A 19,444-nucleotide genomic window follows, 5' to 3' on the forward strand; every position below is an offset into this window, starting at 1 on the left:
CCTGGAGTCTGTTCCGACCGAGGAAGGGAACAATGGCTACTTTCGATTCCCTGCCTCTCAACTTCTGCTTTTCCAGGGGAGGAGGTCGTGGGGACGGAGGGCGGGCCGCGTTGGGCGGCGCGCAGCTCCCCTGAAGGAAAAGGCGTGGGTGGGCGCAGCTGGTAAACCCCTCGCTCGCTTTTCTACCCGGTCCTCCAGTTTGACCTACTCAGTGGGTGCTTTCCCCCTCTTCCTCCCCCTCAAACTAGCTGGTGGGGGCAGGCATTGGATTTGAACCCAGGGCTTTGAGCTGCTCGCGGGACCTCGGCTCACTTGAAGTCTGGCTCGCCTAACCTTGGCCATGTCATACTGAAATATAAAAATGCTGTCCAGGTGAAGATCAGGGGAAGCGTGGTTATTGTGTGATGATGATGGGAGGGGGGCATAATACTGAGTTTTGACATGTAAGACATGTGTCGAGAAAGCATATTTGAACTTCTGGCTTGGGGGGAAATTGCACATCTATGCATGTGTAGGAAAGTGCATATTTGAGGTAAATAACAGAAATGTGGTCATATAAGTAGATATAGGGCAGTGTTTTTCTCCCCCCCTCCCCCCAAACCTATTTCTTTGCCAGATATGCCATTTAGACCCTCTGGAGTGACTCATCCTTCTGCTTATTGTGCTAATATTGGTGTGTGGGGGTGGGGGTGTTGTGGGGAAACAAGAAACAAAATTCCCTTTTGGAGAACCGATTTCCAGTCATTTATGGGATGCTGCTATATCCTTTTTTTTTCCTGGCAGGTTTCTTTCCTATGCCTTTAAATAGTTGCATGACAGAATTCACTGGTTGGGCCTTTCCCCCTCATTGCATTGCTATGCTTCACCTGATGAATTTCTGCCTCTTGTTAAATGTCATATGTTAGAAGGAAAAGGCCTGGCCTTTTCATTGCCTCCAGCGCACAATGCGGAGACTGATCTTACTAGTGTAGGGGTGGGCAACTCACGGCCCTCCAAATATTTTGGCCTACAACTCCCATCATCCTTAGCCAGCCGATGGGAGTTGTAGGGAGTTCTGAGGAAACAGAGCCTCTAGAACCAGCTGGGGTTCTGACACAGGAAGGTGTTAGAGCAACAAACTATAGACTTGACAGCTGTCAGCTAGGGAATGATGAACAGAAAGGACTGTGTGGGATAGATAAGGTTCCTTTCAGTGAGAACCATTCAAGTATCTTACAGCTCAAGGTCTTTGCAGTTCCTTCTGTTCCTCATATCCTACTGACAACTCCTGTGAAACTTGGCCATCCATAATAAACAAACACAAAGAAATGAGTATTTCCCATCTTACTCAGGGCAGGGAGTTGGATACCCAGTTTGGTTTTTATTTTATTTTTTTCTTGTAAGCTGCCTTGTGAAGGCTTGCCCTAAAAGGTGGGATAGAAATATCAGAAATAAATACATCAATTACGCTGATTTAAGGCCTTCATAGGAATATTAGAAGAGCTGTGCTGGATCAGACTAAATCAGCACATGGATATGCCCTTAAGCAACGCTGGAGTGAGCTCTCATCTTGCATTCTGATCTACAATCCTGTTAAAATATAACACAGTTAAGATATGCCTGCCTTCAAGAATAACTCAAGTTCCTTTTAAAATGCTGGTGTGCTCATTCTGTGTATGTCTCCCTTTTTCACAAGTTCTTAGACGCAAGAGAGTGAGACGACTCTTTGGGTCTTGGCACAGTCTGGGCTCACTCTTCTTTCCCTCTCTGCTCTTACCAGTTGTTTTGTGACAAGGAAAGAGAGAAAAAACCCATACTTGCGGAAGCATTAATATAGGAATCAGTTATTCATATAAGATTTTCAAGGACAAATCTATTAACAGGATCTTAGATAGCATGGGTTACCTATTGCAGAGTAATATTTCCACATCTATGTGGTTGCAGGATCGCTTCAGGTAATGATTACCTTAGTTCAAAAGTTACATCTGAATGAGTTTTTTTAAAAAAGTGTGGAAAAGCTTTATCCTTTATGAATTTTCACATTTGGGGCGGGGTAGCTATAGCTATAGGTTTGTCACAGCACCTTTCCACATGTTGACATGTTCTAGGTGTGCCCCTTGGCCAATATTTCACATTCCAGGTATTTATACTGTCTGCTATTTTTATGCCTGTTTTGTGTTACACCTATCTTTACAAGTGGAGAGGACCTTCTTAATATCTCTCTAAGAAATTCAAGGGAAGCAGAAGTGACATCATAGATGTTCTGTGAGAGAGCTCTACCATACAGAATAGCTTGGGAGATTGAGAGCATTCATGACAACTGAAGAAATGTGAAATTGGAGGGTGGGGGGTGGGTGTCTATATGCCCATTTTCTTAACCCCAACTGAAGCCAGCACTGACAGATGAAGAATCAAGGTGGTGACATCGGAGAAATTAAAAAAGTCACGGTAAAATGACACTTTGAAAAAGCGCAGTTTCGCAGGGGAAAGCCCGGCCATTTCTACACCTGCCTTTTTTTCCTGTGCATGCAAATAACACACAGGGGATCCCGGGAGCAGGCAGGGACGATCCCTCCATTTTCCTGGGCTAATCCTTAGGTATAGAAAAGGCCCATGTTGTGGCTGTGAGTTAGCACCTGCATCATTTAAACAACGGGGCACAACTGCACAACCACGACAGGGTCTATAGGGCATATAGACAAGCCCCTGGGCCTCTTGAGGGTAGAGACCTTGAACAGCTGCCTTACATCAAGTCAGACCATTGGCCCATCTCGCAGCAGCTCTCCAGAGTTTCAGACATGAGTCTTTCCCCAACCTACTTGAAGATGCCAAGTATTGAACCTGGGACAAAGCATATGCTGCTTTGTTATGGCTGCTGAGAGGAAGGCAAAAACAAACAAATAAAAAAGGAGTCAAAGAAACTTGTAGCAGCCTGATTCACAAAGAAGTTAAAGCATCAAAACGGGAGATTTTTTAAAAAAATTGTAATGGTAGGTTCTCTCAGTAGCTGAGGACAACCAGTTGAGGAGTGAGGGTGTGTGAAGAACATAGCAACCTTGCTGTGGATTTCTGCTTCCTCAGCTAGTCAGCAGAGGCAAGGAATAAGAAAATAAAACATTACAGTGCTGGGTTCTAGGGAATGCCATTCTTGCAATAACACTGTTGTATCCTGCCTACCACTGCTATTTCTTCCTTATCTCCTGGCTCTGCTAATTGTTTTTCCTGCTCTTGGGCAGTGAAGGAAACACAGCACTGCTGAGGAAGGAAAAATCTGTCCCCACAAGAGGCATCACGTTAGAGTCCGCATCATGCATTTTACGTGTTACAAAGCAACAGGTGGCAGGTGATGGGGGAAAGATGTCTTCTTCAGCCTAAAGGTTGAATTCCATTTCAGAGAAGCCCTCAGGGGTGGGTGAGGCCAAAAGGGGTGGGGTCAACTACTGAAGAGCTTATTATTATTATTATTGTTGTTATTAAATATTTATTTATTTATATCCCACCTTTTCCCCAGTAGACTCAAAGCGGTTTACAAGATTAAAGCATGTACAATTAAAACATATAAATATAAATTGCAAAAGTTAAAATAGAATTAAACCTACAGTAAAATTAAAAACATGTTAAAAATTAAGGGCACAAGTCACGCTGGCTGGGTCATGCTCGGAGTTATAGAACTTTTTCTGTCTAAACATGCATAAGATTGTGCTCTTACATTAAGCAATTAAGCCTTAGGAGATTCATTTCTGCCTTTTAGAATGAGGCAAGGGAAACTCAAATGCTGGAAAACCACCAAAGAATCAGCCGTTGGGGCAAAGAGGTCGAGCCATTTGGCAGTCCAGTTTCGACCCCCAGGTGAACCAGATTTAGTCTGCAGGCCTAAGGCTCAACACCCCTGCAGTAGACAATACTGGGGTAGATGCATAAATAGTTTGACCCAGTCTAAAGCAGTTTCCTATGTTACAGTACATTTCTGTAACTGACTGTCCATCTGCTCATCTCTGCCCTGAGCAATTGAGTAAGCAAGCTACCTTGTCATAGTGCAGGGCTAAGAAGGCAAATTTGGAGGTAGTTTCATTCACCCACCTGTCCCTATTGGTTCACATCTTCTCTGTGGCAGGAATAGTAAAGGCAGGAGTTGAATTTCGCTACCCCGCCCCTTGCCTGGTTGCTCCTCTACACGTCTGACTGGACTTAGCCTGTGAACATGCTGTCCCTGTATGGAAGAGATACAAATTCACCCTTCTGCCTAGCTCTGATTCACAGAATGTGTGTTCCCATTTCCTTTAAGCTCAGCTATTGACAGGAAAAGTGGAACCAAAGTAGCTATCAAGAAGTTGTACCGTCCGTTTCAATCTGAGCTTTTTGCCAAACGAGCCTACCGGGAATTGCGTCTCCTGAAACACATGAAGCACGAAAACGTGAGTACAAACATGAGCAAACCTCTCTTCCACCACGCATCCTGCTTTTTAGGAAGTTGGCTTGTGCACGCTGTGACTGGGAGCATAGCTATAATGGGAAATATTTCAAATGTGCCTAGATATCGCATACAAAATCTGATGTACATTTGTGGATGCCTTTAAAAATAATGGCAGTGTGTCCATCTTATATGTACAGAAATTACTGCTCTTATCCTAAAGGTCTTCTCATATCTTTCGTTAGACATATGTATAATGTCTGTGAATATATGCACATTTCTACCCATAATCATTTTATTACATCAGTAAGGGTGCCAGTTCCTCTCATTCCAAACTATTCTGTTTCTCTCATTTACAACTTTGAAACGGCAGCTGTTTGTGACAGTACAAAGTCGACCATGCTTTGCGTATTCCCATGATACAAATAATAGGGAGGACAGAAATAGACGTTTAAAATATTAAATGAGCTTGATGCGCTGGTAACATCAGATGATAGTAAGGACATTTTACACAACATTTTATTGCCTGCATGCCAGCAGCCCTGCCTGTCTCTGAACACATGCATATATGGGCAGATACAGTGGCTTGGATGCTAACAGTGCAATCGTATACATGCCTGCTCAGAAGTAAGTCCCATTGAGTTTGGTGGAGCTTACATTCTGGTATAGCCTCAGATAAGTGAACTTAAAGTAGTTAATGGAGGTGAAATTTCCCATCCTTTCTCCCTGGAGCCACCTGAGCCTCTCAGAAAGCCTCTCTGAAGTGTAGGGAGACTCCTATTCATGTAGAATGAGAATGGGTAGCTCTTGGGAGGAGCAGGGGCTGGGAAATTTTCCTTCCCCGAACTTCCTTAAGTTAACACCTTAGAATCCAGCTATACTAGAATGACCAGATACAAAAGAGGGCAGGGCTCCTGCAGCTTTAACTGTTGTGATAGAGAGGGAATTTCGGTAGGTGCTGCATGCAAACAAATGACACCTGCTGAAATTCCCTTTTCTATACAACGGTTAAAGATACAGGAGCCCCGTCCTCCTTTCCTTATGGTCACCCTAATCCAAGCCTGAAAGCCAAACTAAACAGCTTTAAGTACACATAGTAGAGTTGTGCATGCTACTTTTATTTACTCTCCTGTATGCCTGCATAGCTCTGATTTGGATTGGGTCCATGCTGCTTCAGGAGAGGAGGGTTCAAGCTTTTCCCCCACCTCAACGGGGGCATGTGCAATCTCAGGACGAAAGCAGAGAAGGGGAGCTTAAACCATCCTCTCCCTAACTGCTATAGTCCCAATCCAAATCGAGGCTATTCATGCTTACAGAAGAGTAAAAGAAAGTAGCACACATAGCTCCACTATGCATGCTGAAAAGGACCTTTCTTTTGGCTCTGATTTGAGGCTATTTCCCTCTGCCCCAGCAGCTTCCCCCACCACACCCCATCTCTTCAGGAGGGCCCCCAACCTTACAGAGAGGCCTTTCAGGGGGTGCAGGTGGCTGCAGTGGAGAGCAGAAGTTGGGAGACTTTCCTTCCTTGAGTTAACTTACCTACGAATCCAAGGCATTGTGTGAATGAAGCTTTCACATATATGCCTGGTAATGATCCTTATGCCCATGGTGTATTTTATATGAATGTTTATCCAGGGGATACATATAAGGATAAAAATGTATTGTGTGGTCTAGCCTACAGAACAGCAAGATGGGAAGACGTTTTAGCAGAATGGTTGTGATTTAAATTTAAGAGGATAGTCTGACAGTGTTTTGAAATATCAAGCGAGATAAGTGGTGGAGTAGAACACATTAGGAGAAAGAGGTCAACAACAGAGGAATCGCAGCTGGTAACTAAAATCGTATGAATATATCAGTCTGTGCACATGTTCCCTCCTTGCCCCCTTTCCAGAGATTAAGTCTATTTGGGTAAAATATCATATATGAAGAAACGCTGTGTTTTGAAGAAGACAGAGTTTTTAGGATGCATAGATTGTGCTACCTTTTGAGTAGGATAAGAAAAGGATAAGAAAAGGATAAGAAAAAAGAGTAAGAATGGATTATTTTTTTAGTTTTAAAGTAAATAGTAAAGTACATACTTCATAACAATGGGTCCAATTCAGAGTAATGTTAAACATGATCCAGTATCAGTCAAATTCAGTAGCATCAGAGCTGAGTCCTGTGTAGGCCTGCTCCTGCTTCGTAGCAGGGTGGGTGGGGGTATTGCTCCTTCTGGAGCCCATTTTCTGGAGCTCTTTTGAGAGCTCAGTGATCTCTTTCCCCCATGGATTTACTCTTGGGAAAGTAAGCAACTGCTAAAGCCAGCAACTGCAATCCTGGAGCCGTATGGGAGGACTGCCTGAGACTGAACTGGAGACCGAACAAAGGAGAGATCTCACGCTGCTGGGTCTGCCTCTTTGGCCACACCCATCATTGCAACAGTCAACCTGATTTTGCATTTGACCAGGTTCATTTATTACTGTTACTGCTGAATTTCCTGGACATCAGAAAAAACTGATGGAGGTTGTGGGCTCTGCCACACTAGAAGCATTTAAGAGGCAGCTGGACAACCATCTGCCAGGGATGCTTTAGGGAGGATTCCTGCATCGAGCGGGGGGTTGGACTCGATGGCCTTATAGGCCCCTTCCAACTCTACTATTCTATGATTCTGTGATTCTATGAATCCTGCATCCTCACGATATAGGCCTGGGGTCTTAGTGGAATATTGGAACACAAATGGTTTATTGTAAACTACAACAGGCTATTTTTAGTTGAATATAACAATAACCGAAGAGTAATACATTATGATAAAACCTCCAATAGGATTAGTAGTCTCCACAGTGAGAAATACATTTGATCTTCTATAGATTGTGCTCGAGGTGTACATATTAGAGTATGTAAAGTATTGTAGCTTTCTAAGTAATGGGAACAGCAGCAATCTAGATGAAACTAGGAAAAGAGATAAGTGGACGAGTTGTTGAGAAAAGATTCATCAAAATAATGGCACTTGGGGGCTGTTGCTAGGAAACAGCCACTCAATGGGTGCAGTTGTATATGAGTAAGGATATCCGCAGTCATTGTTGTCCTGTTTGCTCTTGATATTAACAACATGTCATAGATTTTCTGGGATTCTTATAAGCAGAACCAACTGTGTATGGGCAAGTGAGAAGGAAACTTATGATCACTTGGCTGACTAATGGAATGAAAACTGTGTTATTTAGAAGCAAAAGCAACTATTAATTGGATTGCTGAGGTCAAGATAATTTGAAACAAGTGGTTGCAGCAGTGGCTCTAGTACCATAGAAATGAGGGAAATGCAAAACAGAAACACAGAGTGGGACATATATATTTACAAAATGTCAGTAACTTTGCAGAAACTCACCATGAGATGAAGCTTAATGCAAAACAGCTGGGATGCCTTTTATAAGGCAAACATGTGGATGATATTCCATGATTGCCAAAACTACTTGGCTTCACTTTTCTACTGATCTTTAATGCATAACACCCAAAGATGTTGCTTAAATCACACGAGAGATGCCCTCGTTCTGTATCAAGTCATTCAAAATCTGAGAGTGGAGTTGACATAACACATCCTGCCTCAGAATATCTTCTCTATAAATAAACGCACAGTATTAGTCTTCAGATAATTTGCCAAGACATATGAAACTCTTAATATGTGGTTTTAAAATGCAGTGGTTTCATTTTAGGAAAAGCAGGTGTTCTCTGGTGCAAAGTATTAACTGAGCCTCTTCAGTGAGGTATAGTTTTTCTGCAACACTCGCCTCTCTCTCCCCCAACTTCATCAGCTGGGGAATGGAGCAAAACTAGTCACATATTTTGGGATACAATAGCCTGAGCAACTGTTCCTTTTCTTCCTTGGGTGGGACTGTGAAGAGCGGATCATAAGCTTTCACTTCCATTTTCTGCAATTAACTGAATTTAGCATTACATCAGCCCCTAAACTGGTTAATCTTAACTATGGTTTATAACAAAACGGTTTCATAAGCAACAGTGGGCCTGTTCAGATGACACTTCAGTCTCTGTGGTTAGCAAAACTGTGGTTCTCTGGAGTTAGCACTAACCACAAGCCATGCTGTCGCACACTTTAAGCTACAGTTAGAGCCGCTAGCCCTGCTGCTGTAAGTGAGTGAGCAGGGTTTAGCAAAACACATCGCACAAGACACCTTAAACCTTGCTGCTTGACCAAAAGCTTTAACCAGAAGGGCTTAAGGTGTCTTCCAAACAGGCCCAGTTTGAAGCTGCCTTGGTTAAGTAAACCATAGTTAAGTCTAACTACAGTTTGTCTGGGTTTGGGCATAACACTAAACTGCGGTTAGCAAAAGACTCTATGGCCATGTCAGAATAGGAGAGGAGACAACTCACAAAACCTAGGTTCGTTCAGATAATACTAAAATATAGTTTAGTATTGTGATCAGTGGCTGTTCACACATCACCGCAGCATTCTGTGGTAAATTGTAGGTTAATTAACCCACAATTGATTAACTCATGATTTGTGAGAATGCAGACTGAGAACGAGTCACTTCCATTTTCTGTAAACAACCTCCGATCAGCCCATCAGAGGTTGTGAGTGTGATGTGCAAACCCGAACTGATGGGTTTAACCTAGCAACAAACAATGCGTTGTTTAGGCCCTAAGCAACACATTGGTCTTGATTTGCATTGCAATTCATGTCCACAACCTATGATTGGGCTAATCAGGGGTTGTTTATAGAAACTGAAAGCATCTTGGAGGTGATGTGCATTCCCACAAATTATGGGTTAAATAACACATGATTTGCTGCCATGACATGTGAATCAGGTCAGCCAGCGTGGGCTGCTCTTTTCTCCAACATACAAAGATCAATAGCTTATTGTGCAAGATACAGTTGACTTAAATAAGTGCATCAGTTTTCTTTTAAGCTGCATTGAAGCTTTTGCTCTATCAGCTTATAATTTCATGGTGCTCTTGGCACAACTTTGGTATGAATTTCTGTCCAATTGCTCTAATGCTTATTTTGTCTAGCTATTATCAGTGTGATTGTGAATCAAAGTGCTGTGTAAACAGTGACTGTGTCCTGCTCCTAGTTATGAATCCTTCATTCCATTGAAAAGTATAGTGTTTATTGCCTTAGCAATTGTTTGGTGTTAGTGCTCCAGCAGTGTTGGGTTTGGCATTGTATTTATATTCCAACAAGCCACAATCGGGAATGTATTTTGAATCTCCATTATCATTAGTTCTTCCACCATCAACCTTCTGCCAGCTGTTTCCTATGACACTTCATGCCAAATAGACTAGCTAGTCTCTAAGGCTGGAGCGGGCAACATGTGGACCTTCAGGTGTTGTTGGACTACAACTCCCATCATCCCTCATCATTGTCTATGCTGGCTGAGGCTGATAGGGGTTGCAGTTCAACAACATCTGTAGAGCCACAAGTTGCCCGTCCCTACTCTAAAGGGCCACAGCAGATTTTGTGTTTTCCTGCAAATTGAGTTGGTGAGAGCATTTTTGACACTATGAACTAGATCCCACAGGATCCGCATGCAAACCGATGGCATTTTCGCTTGCATACGAGGAGAACAATTTGCACCGACTTCCCACTCCAGCTGAAACCCCCTATGCCACTTAAGCCGGATCTACACCTTGTGTCAAATCACTACAAATGTGGAATAAAAAGCACTATGAAAGAGGTATATGGAATGTGTCCTGTGCCCCAACAGTTATCAGTGAAATTCAATAATGCTCTAAAGCAGTAGTATAGATCTAGCCTTAGATACCACACTGTTCTCAAGGGCTCCCTGGCTCTCAGGAGTGGCTACAGGTGGGCTACAGTGGAGAGGAGGTGGAAAAATTTGACCTGCAAGTAGAGATTTTCCATAATATGTCATGTCGTTACCCCCATCTTTTATAGGTAATTGGACTACTAGATGTCTTCACACCTGATGTAGCACTCGATAAATTTAATGACTTGTAAGTTTATAAATTTATAGAATTATTTGAGCACTGTTTTGTGATTTATATTTCTACCATGGGCTCATGGGAATTGGTTGCTTTTAAAAGCTTTGTATGTATGATAACTCAAATCTGATCTCATTTACTTTGTATGTATATATATAAAATTATTTCCTTCCTGAAGCAAAAATAGCTAGGACCGATTCATATGTAGATTGAGAGCTACTTATTTTATTTTTTTATTTTTTTATCATACTTATACCCCGCTCCTCAGCCAAAATACATATTTGTATACAGGATACTAATATTTGTCATGAGGAGCACTGTAGTTTGCAGGAGCAACCATGTGTCTGTAAACTCAGTAAAATGGAGGCCTTAGCTAGACATAAGGTTTATCTCGGGATGGTCCTGGGGTCATCCCTGTTCATGTAAATGACACACAAGGGATCCCGGGAGCAGGCAGGGACAACCCTGGGACGATCCTGAGATAAACCTTAGGTCTAGCTAAAGCCTGAGTCTCAGTCAGTCAGATTTAATGGTTGGATTTTTATCATGAATTGCCAGTGAACGTGCAGAAGATCCATCTGTCATGTAAGGTGTAAATATGTCCCCATATGTTCACTAAAAATATGTTCACTCTCATCTACACACATACCCTTTTTTGAACCAGAATGCCTTTCTACTTTCAACTGTGCTAACGTCCCTGATATATTTGCTAGAATGTCAAATGTGCAACTTTAAAAGTAGCTGTGTTGAAGACAACTTTAGTATCCAAAATAATAATAATAATAATAATAATAATAATAATAATAATAATAAGTTGTTGTTGTTAATTTTGCCATCACTGGAGGGGGAAATTGTAAGAGTCTTGGCTGATGTGATCTGATTTTATATTAAAAAGTGGGTTGAAGTGGCTATTCTAGTGGCTAAGAAGTTACCTTGACAAAGTGGAAGTATGTAACTCCTGACTCCTATTCCAGCTGGGGAGTTCTGGGCCATTGCATTCTTAGAGAAAATGACCCCTGTCAAACAGAAATTAATTAATTATGTGCCAAAAATTGGCAGTCAAGGCAACCATTTCAAATTCCTTGAAATAAAGACACAGACGACTGTTAACAGTGGAAAGCGTTACTGACCTTTATAGTTTAATGCGCATTTCCCCCTGGTGTTCCTTCAATATGCTCGTTGGTTGTTTTTGCGATTAATGCTTCCTTGGATGTAGATTTTCTTTTGTTTTTCTCACATTTGCTAATTAGCATTGAACTTTTACATGGATGATGCCTGCTTCTAATATTGTTCATGGATTTCTGCTTTTTCTTGTTAAATATGTACACAGCAATGTAAACCATAAATGCTTTTATTTAAGGCTTTGCAGCTGCTGCGTCAACAAATCACTCTCGTTAACTACCTGTGTGTTGCTGGAGCAATTAGTGAGCTATTTCCAGTTGGCTTTGAAATATTCATGAGCTCTGGCAAATTAGCTGTAATAAAATCAGGGGGGAAGTGTGCACGTCTGTGTTTTCATTATTCAAGATTATCAGCACTCTGAAGATTAAACTTGGTTCCTTGCTTATCCAAGTTATTGATTAGAGAGCTTAGTTTATTTCCTCTGCACTAAATATAGCCTTAAGAAACTGAGCATGTTCTAGCTTTTCCACTCTCTTTCTACCTTTTCAGTCATTTTTATGTGAATTGCAGTGCTTCCATTTTGAAACTTCAATAGATATTATTTTATTTTTATTTTATTTATTGCATTTTTATACCGCCCAATAGCCGAAGCTCCCTGGGCGGTTCACAAAAATTAAAACCATTCAAAGTATAAAACAAGCAGTACCAGCTGGAATTTTTGTTAACAGCCTATGGCAAACATAGCCATGTTTAGGATTAGGTCCCATTAAAATCAGTGGGACTTAATTTGGAGTAAACTTCTATAAGAGTAGGTTGTAAGTCAGTTTGATGTCTAAATATAGTAGAAATGAAATGGGATTTCTTTAGCTAACCTTCAAGTTTGAGCTCTGAAATAGATTTTTTGAAATTTTAAGTGTAATTAATATAATTTCGCTTTACCAGTGTTCAGAGTTTTAAGAATATTTTTGGTTCTCTCTTCAACAATGATGGAAATTCCAAGATCTCGGCTTGAATCCTAAGAGTTGTGGCCAATGTTCCAATCACAGAATGAGGCTTCCTTCCCCCTTCTTCTGGTTTTCCTCATAGCGCTCTCCAAAAGCTAATCCCAGGGGTTGAGGGACTATTAAAAATAGTGTATATTGAGGGTGGGCAACTTGTGGCCCTCCAGACGTTTTGGCTCATAACTCCCAACATACTCCACAATTAGCAGAAATTGTGGACCTGCCCCCTTGCACAAGAATTTTCTACTCATACTAAACACCTTTGTATCAAAGCAACTTTTTATGTCTCTTAATCTAAGCAATGAAAAAATCCAAAAGGATTTTGCTTTGTTTGTATGCTTGTTAATATTGTTATTTTGGATACTAAAGTTTATAAAATTATCTAAGTGACAAAATTCCTTTTGTCCTCATGGCATCCCTTTCTCCCACCTTCCATGTTCTAAAGCATAAATTGATTGATTGTAGTGTTCAAGCAAAAGAAAAGTTTTGCATTAAATGAATGCTTGCAAAATATCACCTCAATAGAAAACACCTGTATTATGTGGGGGTTTTTATCAGCTAAATAATTATCAGAAAAGATTGCGTTTTGTATTAATGTACTGTTACGATTATGTTTTTTAAACTTAAATTATTTTGTATTTGATTTCTGTTTTTAGCTACCTTGTCATGCCATTTATGGGAACAGACTTGAGTAAAATAATGAAGCATGAAAAACTAACTGAAGATAGGATCCAGTTTCTGGTCTATCAAATGTTAAAGGGTCTAAAGGTTAGATTCCTCTATTTTTGCTGTTCTTTCTTATACACTGATATTTTCCTAAACCCAGCACAGACATTCGCATAGTCAGAAAATTGAGACTATTCTGCTGCAGGCTCCCTGCCATACAAATTACCAATCCCTTCCATGGTTTGATTTAACCACAGTGTAGTGTTACATCTGGGCTTGACGAATCCAAGGCTGGAGTTAAAATCGCAGGAAGAAACATTAACAATCTCAGATATGCAGATGATACCTCTTTGCTGGCTGAAAGCGAGGAGGAGCTGAGGAGCCTTATGACAAGGTGAAAGAAGAAAGTGCAAAAGCTGGGTTGCAGTTAAACCTCAAAAAAACCAAGATTATGGCAACCAGCTTGATTGATAACTGGCAAATAGAGGGAGAAAACGTGGAGGCAGTGACAGACTTTGTATTTCTGGGCGCAAAGATTACTGCAGACGCTGACTGCAGCCAGGAAATCAGAAGACGTTTACTTCTTGGGAGGAGAGCAATGACAAATCTTGATAAAATAGTTAAGAGCAGAGACACCACACTGACAACAAAGGTCCACATAGTTAAAGCAATGGTATTCCCCATAGTAACCTATGGCTGCGAGAGCTGGACCATAAGGAAAGCTGAGCGAAGGAAGATAGATGCTTTTGAACTGTGGTGTTGGAGGAAAATTCTGAGAGTGCCTTGGACTGCAAGAAGATCAAACCAGTCCATACTCCAGGAAATAAAGCCAGACTGCTCACTTGAGGGAATGGTATTAAAGGCAAAACTGAAGTACTTTGGCCACATAATGAGAAGACAGGATACCCTGGAGAAGAGGCTGATGCTAGGGAAAGTGGAAGGCAAAAGGAAGAGGGGCCGACCAAGGGCAAGATGGATGGATGATATTCTGGAGGTGACAGACTTGACCTTGGGGGAGCTAGGGGTGGCAACGGCCAACAGAAAGCTCTGGTGTGGGCTGGTCCATGAAGTCACGAAGAGTTGGAAGCGACTTAACGAATAAACAACAAAAGTGTTACATCTGTACTGATGCGAAACAGGATTACCCTTGTAAAAAGAGTTTGAAATCAGGATTGGTAATGGTTTTACAAACCCTGGTTGTCAGAGAATCTGGCTAGTGCTCATGGTGTAATGTTACATCTGACATCAATTTTGCTTATAATCAGGGTTTGGACTACAAATTCTGATTTCAAACTCCAGAACATGGGGCAAAGGACTGGATTTCATCCTTCCTCTTCCAACAGAATCTTTTACAGGGATACATGTGGACCCTAATAGATCAGGATATGTCTGTATTATGTTATTTTTTAGTTTTTCTCTAATAGAAGCATTATATACTTACCATATTTTGTTTTCATTATGAAAAGGATGGGGACTTCTTTAAAAGACATGCTGTCTGTTTCTATTACTGTGATATAATTCTCCACCCCCACCCCAATCTCCCGAAAAGGCTTGGCATAAGTGAAATGTGATTACAGTTATCTTGACCTAGATTTGCTGGGTAAAACCCAAGGTGTTTCCCCCCCTGTAGTAATTGTATTTATTCCTCGAGAATAAGAACTTGCCTGCATAGAAGCAGTTTGAATAACTAAATGAAAAGGGCAAATAAGAAGAGAGAAAATGAGTTTTAATGGCAAATTTCAACATTTAATCCCTTAATACTTGCACTTTCATGTGAGATATCCCCACCCTCATCAAAAAGACCTGTGTAACTCACCTGCTCACTAAAATGGGAGAATGAAGGGAAAAGAAGAAAATGTATCTTGCCACCTAAACATTGCTGAATTGGTATTTACCAGAAACTGAACAAGCAAATCATATTGTTCCTGCATAAAATGAGTGCCTTGATTATGTTGAATTCCCTTGAGGACTTCTGTGTTTTTGTGATAATTTTATCATTCCTGAGTCCATATTTACAGTGTTTTGATATTTATTCATCCTGTTTTGTTTCAGCTATTTTCCATTGCTTCTTTCATTAAAATAAAGACAAGCTGGGAATCAGCCATGCTTGGGAATAGGATGGTCATAGCTGGTGGGTGGGAAGCTAAGATTTTGCTTCCTCGCCACACTCAGCCTCTCATGTTTGTCTGAACTGGCCCATTATCTCTGTATGAAATGAAGACCAAAAGCATTACATTACAAGAAGATAAAGTTGCCCTGGCAGCCTAGTGTTTTTTTAAAAAGGAAAATCCGGGACAGAATTCCAGTTTTAATGAGGTCATCAGAGATTGAGGAATAGCCCCCCCCCCAAAAAAATCATCTGGTTGCCCTAATTTTTCCATAGCTTACAACAAGAGTGCTTTGCCTTCTTGTTTGTAGGACAAGCTGTTCATCAGCTGGTGCAAAACCTACACTTCTACAGTGATCCATCTCTTTCCAAAATGGCTATATGTCCTGGTTTCTTTGGTGTGGATTTGAAGCGGGACGTTTATCTTCCATCCCCGTTAGAATTTTAAATATATATTATATCTATGGAAAACATGATGAATGTTCTCACATTGCACAGAACAATCTAAAGCCATGGCTAGACCAGGCCTATATCCCAGGATTGTCCCGGGATCATCCCTGTGCATTCAAATGACACACAGGTGATCCTGGGAGCAGGCAGGGACTCCATTTGCCTGGGATAATCCTTAGGTCTAGCTAAGGCCTAAATAAACCAACCAGCAAACAAAACCAAATCGAAAAAGGGGCACTCTACCTTGTAGGGCAGACAGAATAAGAAAAGTCCGCAGGGGATGAGGGTAGGGAGAGAGTGCATAAGACAGTTTGGCTTGCCCTTGACAAACATGTTAACTTTTGAGTTAACTCTGATGTCTATCTCTGCACATTTTTGTGCAGTATTTAGCTTTACTGGGACGATTTGTCCCCCCATCAGAGCAGTGCAGCTTGACCTGTACAAACACAATGTCCAAGGCCGCTTTTGCTGATTCCCAGATGTTTTCAGTACAGACCCACACATCTTTGTCTGCTAATATCAACTTCAACTCCACATGGATGCACAGTAAGCTCATAATGTGGCCATTATTTCCTCGCCTGGATCTGTTGTCTAGTTTATGTTCAACCTAAACAAACACAGTCTATCTGGAGGAAAGGAAAATCAGTAAGGAGATTATCTGCCTTGAGGGACATTTTTATATGTCTCCAGCAGTGGTAACACAAAGCCCACTTACACTGTCCTTGGTTCACCTTTGTGCTATTAAGCGATTGGTTTGCTAAGTCCGCTGCGTGTGTTTTATTTGGATGTTATTTGCTGGTGTTTATCTCCTCACATGCTCTTTTGATCATGTGCAGTGGTTCCACCTCTCAAGCCCCAGTTTGCCAACTGACGTTGGAAACAGCCTGAGCTACTGCACACAAAAGGGCTTGCTGCTGGAAGCAGCCTCCACACATTTGCATTTAAAGTAGCAACCATCCCACTGCTTCTCTGTGTGAATTGGTCCCATATGCTGGTTCTGTTATCTTTGCAAGAATAACAAAGCACTTTGTTACTGCACTCTCTTTCTCTCTTTCCTTACTTTCTCTGCTTTTGCGAATAGATAGTGCCTTGGAGCCTAAGAGAAGTTAAGGAAATTCACCGGAGGAAAGTTTCCCAACCCCCCCTTACTCCCAAAAGCCTCTCTGGATGTGTGTGTCAAGCCCCCCCCCTTGAACAAATGGGATGGGTTGTGGGGCAGGAGCGAAGGGGACGGGAAACTTCCTTCTGCAGACTTCCTTAAGTTAACTTCTCGTAGGATCTAAGCTTGGTTTGGGAGGTGATTCCCTCTTCCCCAGCACCCCCTATGACCCATCACATGTTTTTCAAGAGGTCTCCCCAATCCTCCAGAGAGGCTGGGGGGGGGGACACAAGTATCTATGGGGAGAGGAGGGATATGAATCGTTCCCTCCATGAATTTCCTTAAGTTAACTTACTTTGGGAATCAAGTCTCTTTGTGCAATACTGAGAAAGATAAGTCCAACTGAAATCAGTGAGGTTTGCTTTAAGCAACAATACATAACTCTCCAGAGCGCTTGCATTGATCTGAATATGACTACTTTGGCGTAAATTGATTAAGGGTTGCAACTGTGTGCCTGTGTTCTGAAGTTGACAGAGCTCCAGAACACAGATTTGAAAACCCACAATTCGTTTTCTCCAGAATAGCCATATTCAAATCAATGTGACTGCTTTGGAATGAAAGTGTTGTGGCTGACAAGAAATGTTGATTTTTCCGGTTTGTTTTTAGGCCATTAGAAAATTTATTTAGAAATATTTCTATGGCAGTTAACCCCTATATGACTCCATAACATTGCAATGATTTTTTTTTCTACAAAAGGTCCCCTTGATATGCTTATGTGCATGTACTCTTATTAAAACTGCAGATGTTTGTTTAGGCTCCAGACAATGGAGGATGAGATGAAGGTTTAAGATTAAAGTGGCTGAATGAACCCTGGCATGGCAAACACAGAGTAAGATCCAGCATTAACAGCTATGTGTCTAAGAAAAACAAAAACAGAATACAAGTAGGACTGTGTTATAGAAAAGCTCAGCCATTCATCAGTTTTGAATATTCATTTTATCAGTATTTAGCCTTTGAAATGAAGAGAGAGACAGGGACTTTTGAACCTTGCTAGTTGGGAAGACTGTAGATAGATAGATAGATAGATAGATAGATAGATAGATAGATATAAAAAGGATTCATCTGCACTGTTCTGTTAGCAGTGCTAGATTTTATACAGGACAAGACCTGTGCTTTCCCTCGTACTATTATTATTATTATTATTATTATTATTATTATTTATTTATATAGCACCATCAATGTACATGGTGCTGTGATAAGAAGACTAGCCCCTCTTACAATTCCCCATCTTTGTTTCTACTTTCCATCAATCAAAATGTATATCAAGAGTCAAAACCCTTTTCAACGTGAACAATCTTTATCAGTATGAAATAAATAAAATATGGTTGTTTCTTTCTCCCTACAGTATATCCATTCTTCAGGCATAATTCATAGGGTAAGTGAAATACCTCATTTCAGGTTTTTCTGTTTTAAAGCTTTAGATGGTTCTCTCACAGAAGCCAAAGTAGTGACAAACAAACTTGACACATCAAACTAATCGCATAGGTGTAGCTGAGCCTGATATTTTTCTTCTGGGGATGGTCTTGATTTAGATCAGGAAGGATTAAACCTCTCTTCACCCGATTTTTTCCTGAAATCCTTTCACCCTGGTGCAGGAGTGAAGGTGTAGAAAAAGATCATGTAGTTTGGCCCTAACAAAGGCTGAACTACAGAGGCAGCTAGTAGTCAATGCAGTATTCATTTGCACTGCACAGAAACAATTAGGACCATGATCCTGATTAAAAAATAAAATTGCAGGCCTCTGCTGGTACTGCTAAGCTTAAGAACTATTGCCAAGTGACAAAATATGATCTATGACAGTTCTGAGTTTATTCATTAGTGAAAGAAAATTCATACACATTCCTATGTTGTCTTTGATCCGAGCTATGGTAAGGAGAAAAAGAAATACAAAGAAAATTAACTGTTTCAATAGTTAGTACCTAGAGGGTTTCTTTAAGAAACTTGGCGACGAACAAGAAATTCTGCTTTCCTTGTTCAACAAATACCTGACATTTCTTGACTTCTTTTCTATATTCTTTAAAATGTCACAACTTGAATGCAACCTGACACTGTGTTCTTCTGTAGGAAGCTCAGAAATTGTTGCCAATTTAGTGTGAATATCATGACGTGAGGAGGAACTATCCCTTTGTGTAGTTAATTACCAGAAACTCTGAGTATGTGATTTGTTCAGTGGAGATATTATATATATATATATATATATATATATATATATATATATATATATCCTCGTATCATAAATTAGGAGCCAAAGCTCAACTCACATTGGCATGCCAGGCCTTAGCCTAGCAAAGCTACTGCCATTGGGGTGAGAAATCTCATCTTTGTCCTCTGTGTGGATGATTGCAACAGTAGCAAGCGATCATCCACACAGGTTTTATTAGGCCTGACCAGGGCCATAGCTAGACCTAAGGTTTATCCCTGGATCGTCCAGGGGTCAAACCTGTTCATCTAGGTGACGCACAGGGGATCCAGTGCTCAGGCAGGGGCGAACCCTGGATGATCCCAGGATAAACCTTAGGTCTAGCTGTGGCCCAGGCCTGGGTCTAGGGTAGTGAGACTGCAGAAGGTCCTATGGCAGTTTCAAGTCAGTTTTCAGAACTTCATCTTCAGATCCT

At 41.1% G+C, this 19,444-nt stretch overlaps 1 protein-coding gene across 2 annotated transcripts in view; it reads left to right on the plus strand.

Moving 5' to 3' along the window:
• MAPK12 (mitogen-activated protein kinase 12) overlaps positions 1-19,444 on the plus strand; it is a 35,414-nt gene that overhangs the window by 430 nt on the left and 15,540 nt on the right. Inside the window, exons 2-5 of one of the 2 annotated variants that reach the window (XM_063134085.1) lie at positions 4,265-4,394; positions 10,278-10,336; positions 13,104-13,215; positions 18,175-18,204. In XM_063134085.1, the coding sequence (XP_062990155.1) occupies positions 4,265-4,394; positions 10,278-10,336; positions 13,104-13,215; positions 18,175-18,204 (331 nt within the window). The remainder of the gene's footprint in view (positions 1-4,264; positions 4,395-10,277; positions 10,337-13,103; positions 13,216-18,174; positions 18,205-19,444) is intronic. The other variant, XM_063134086.1, reaches the window with a different exon arrangement.

This window comes from Elgaria multicarinata, chromosome 9, assembly GCF_023053635.1.
Source record: "Elgaria multicarinata webbii isolate HBS135686 ecotype San Diego chromosome 9, rElgMul1.1.pri, whole genome shotgun sequence".
NCBI lineage: Eukaryota > Metazoa > Chordata > Lepidosauria > Squamata > Anguidae > Elgaria > Elgaria multicarinata.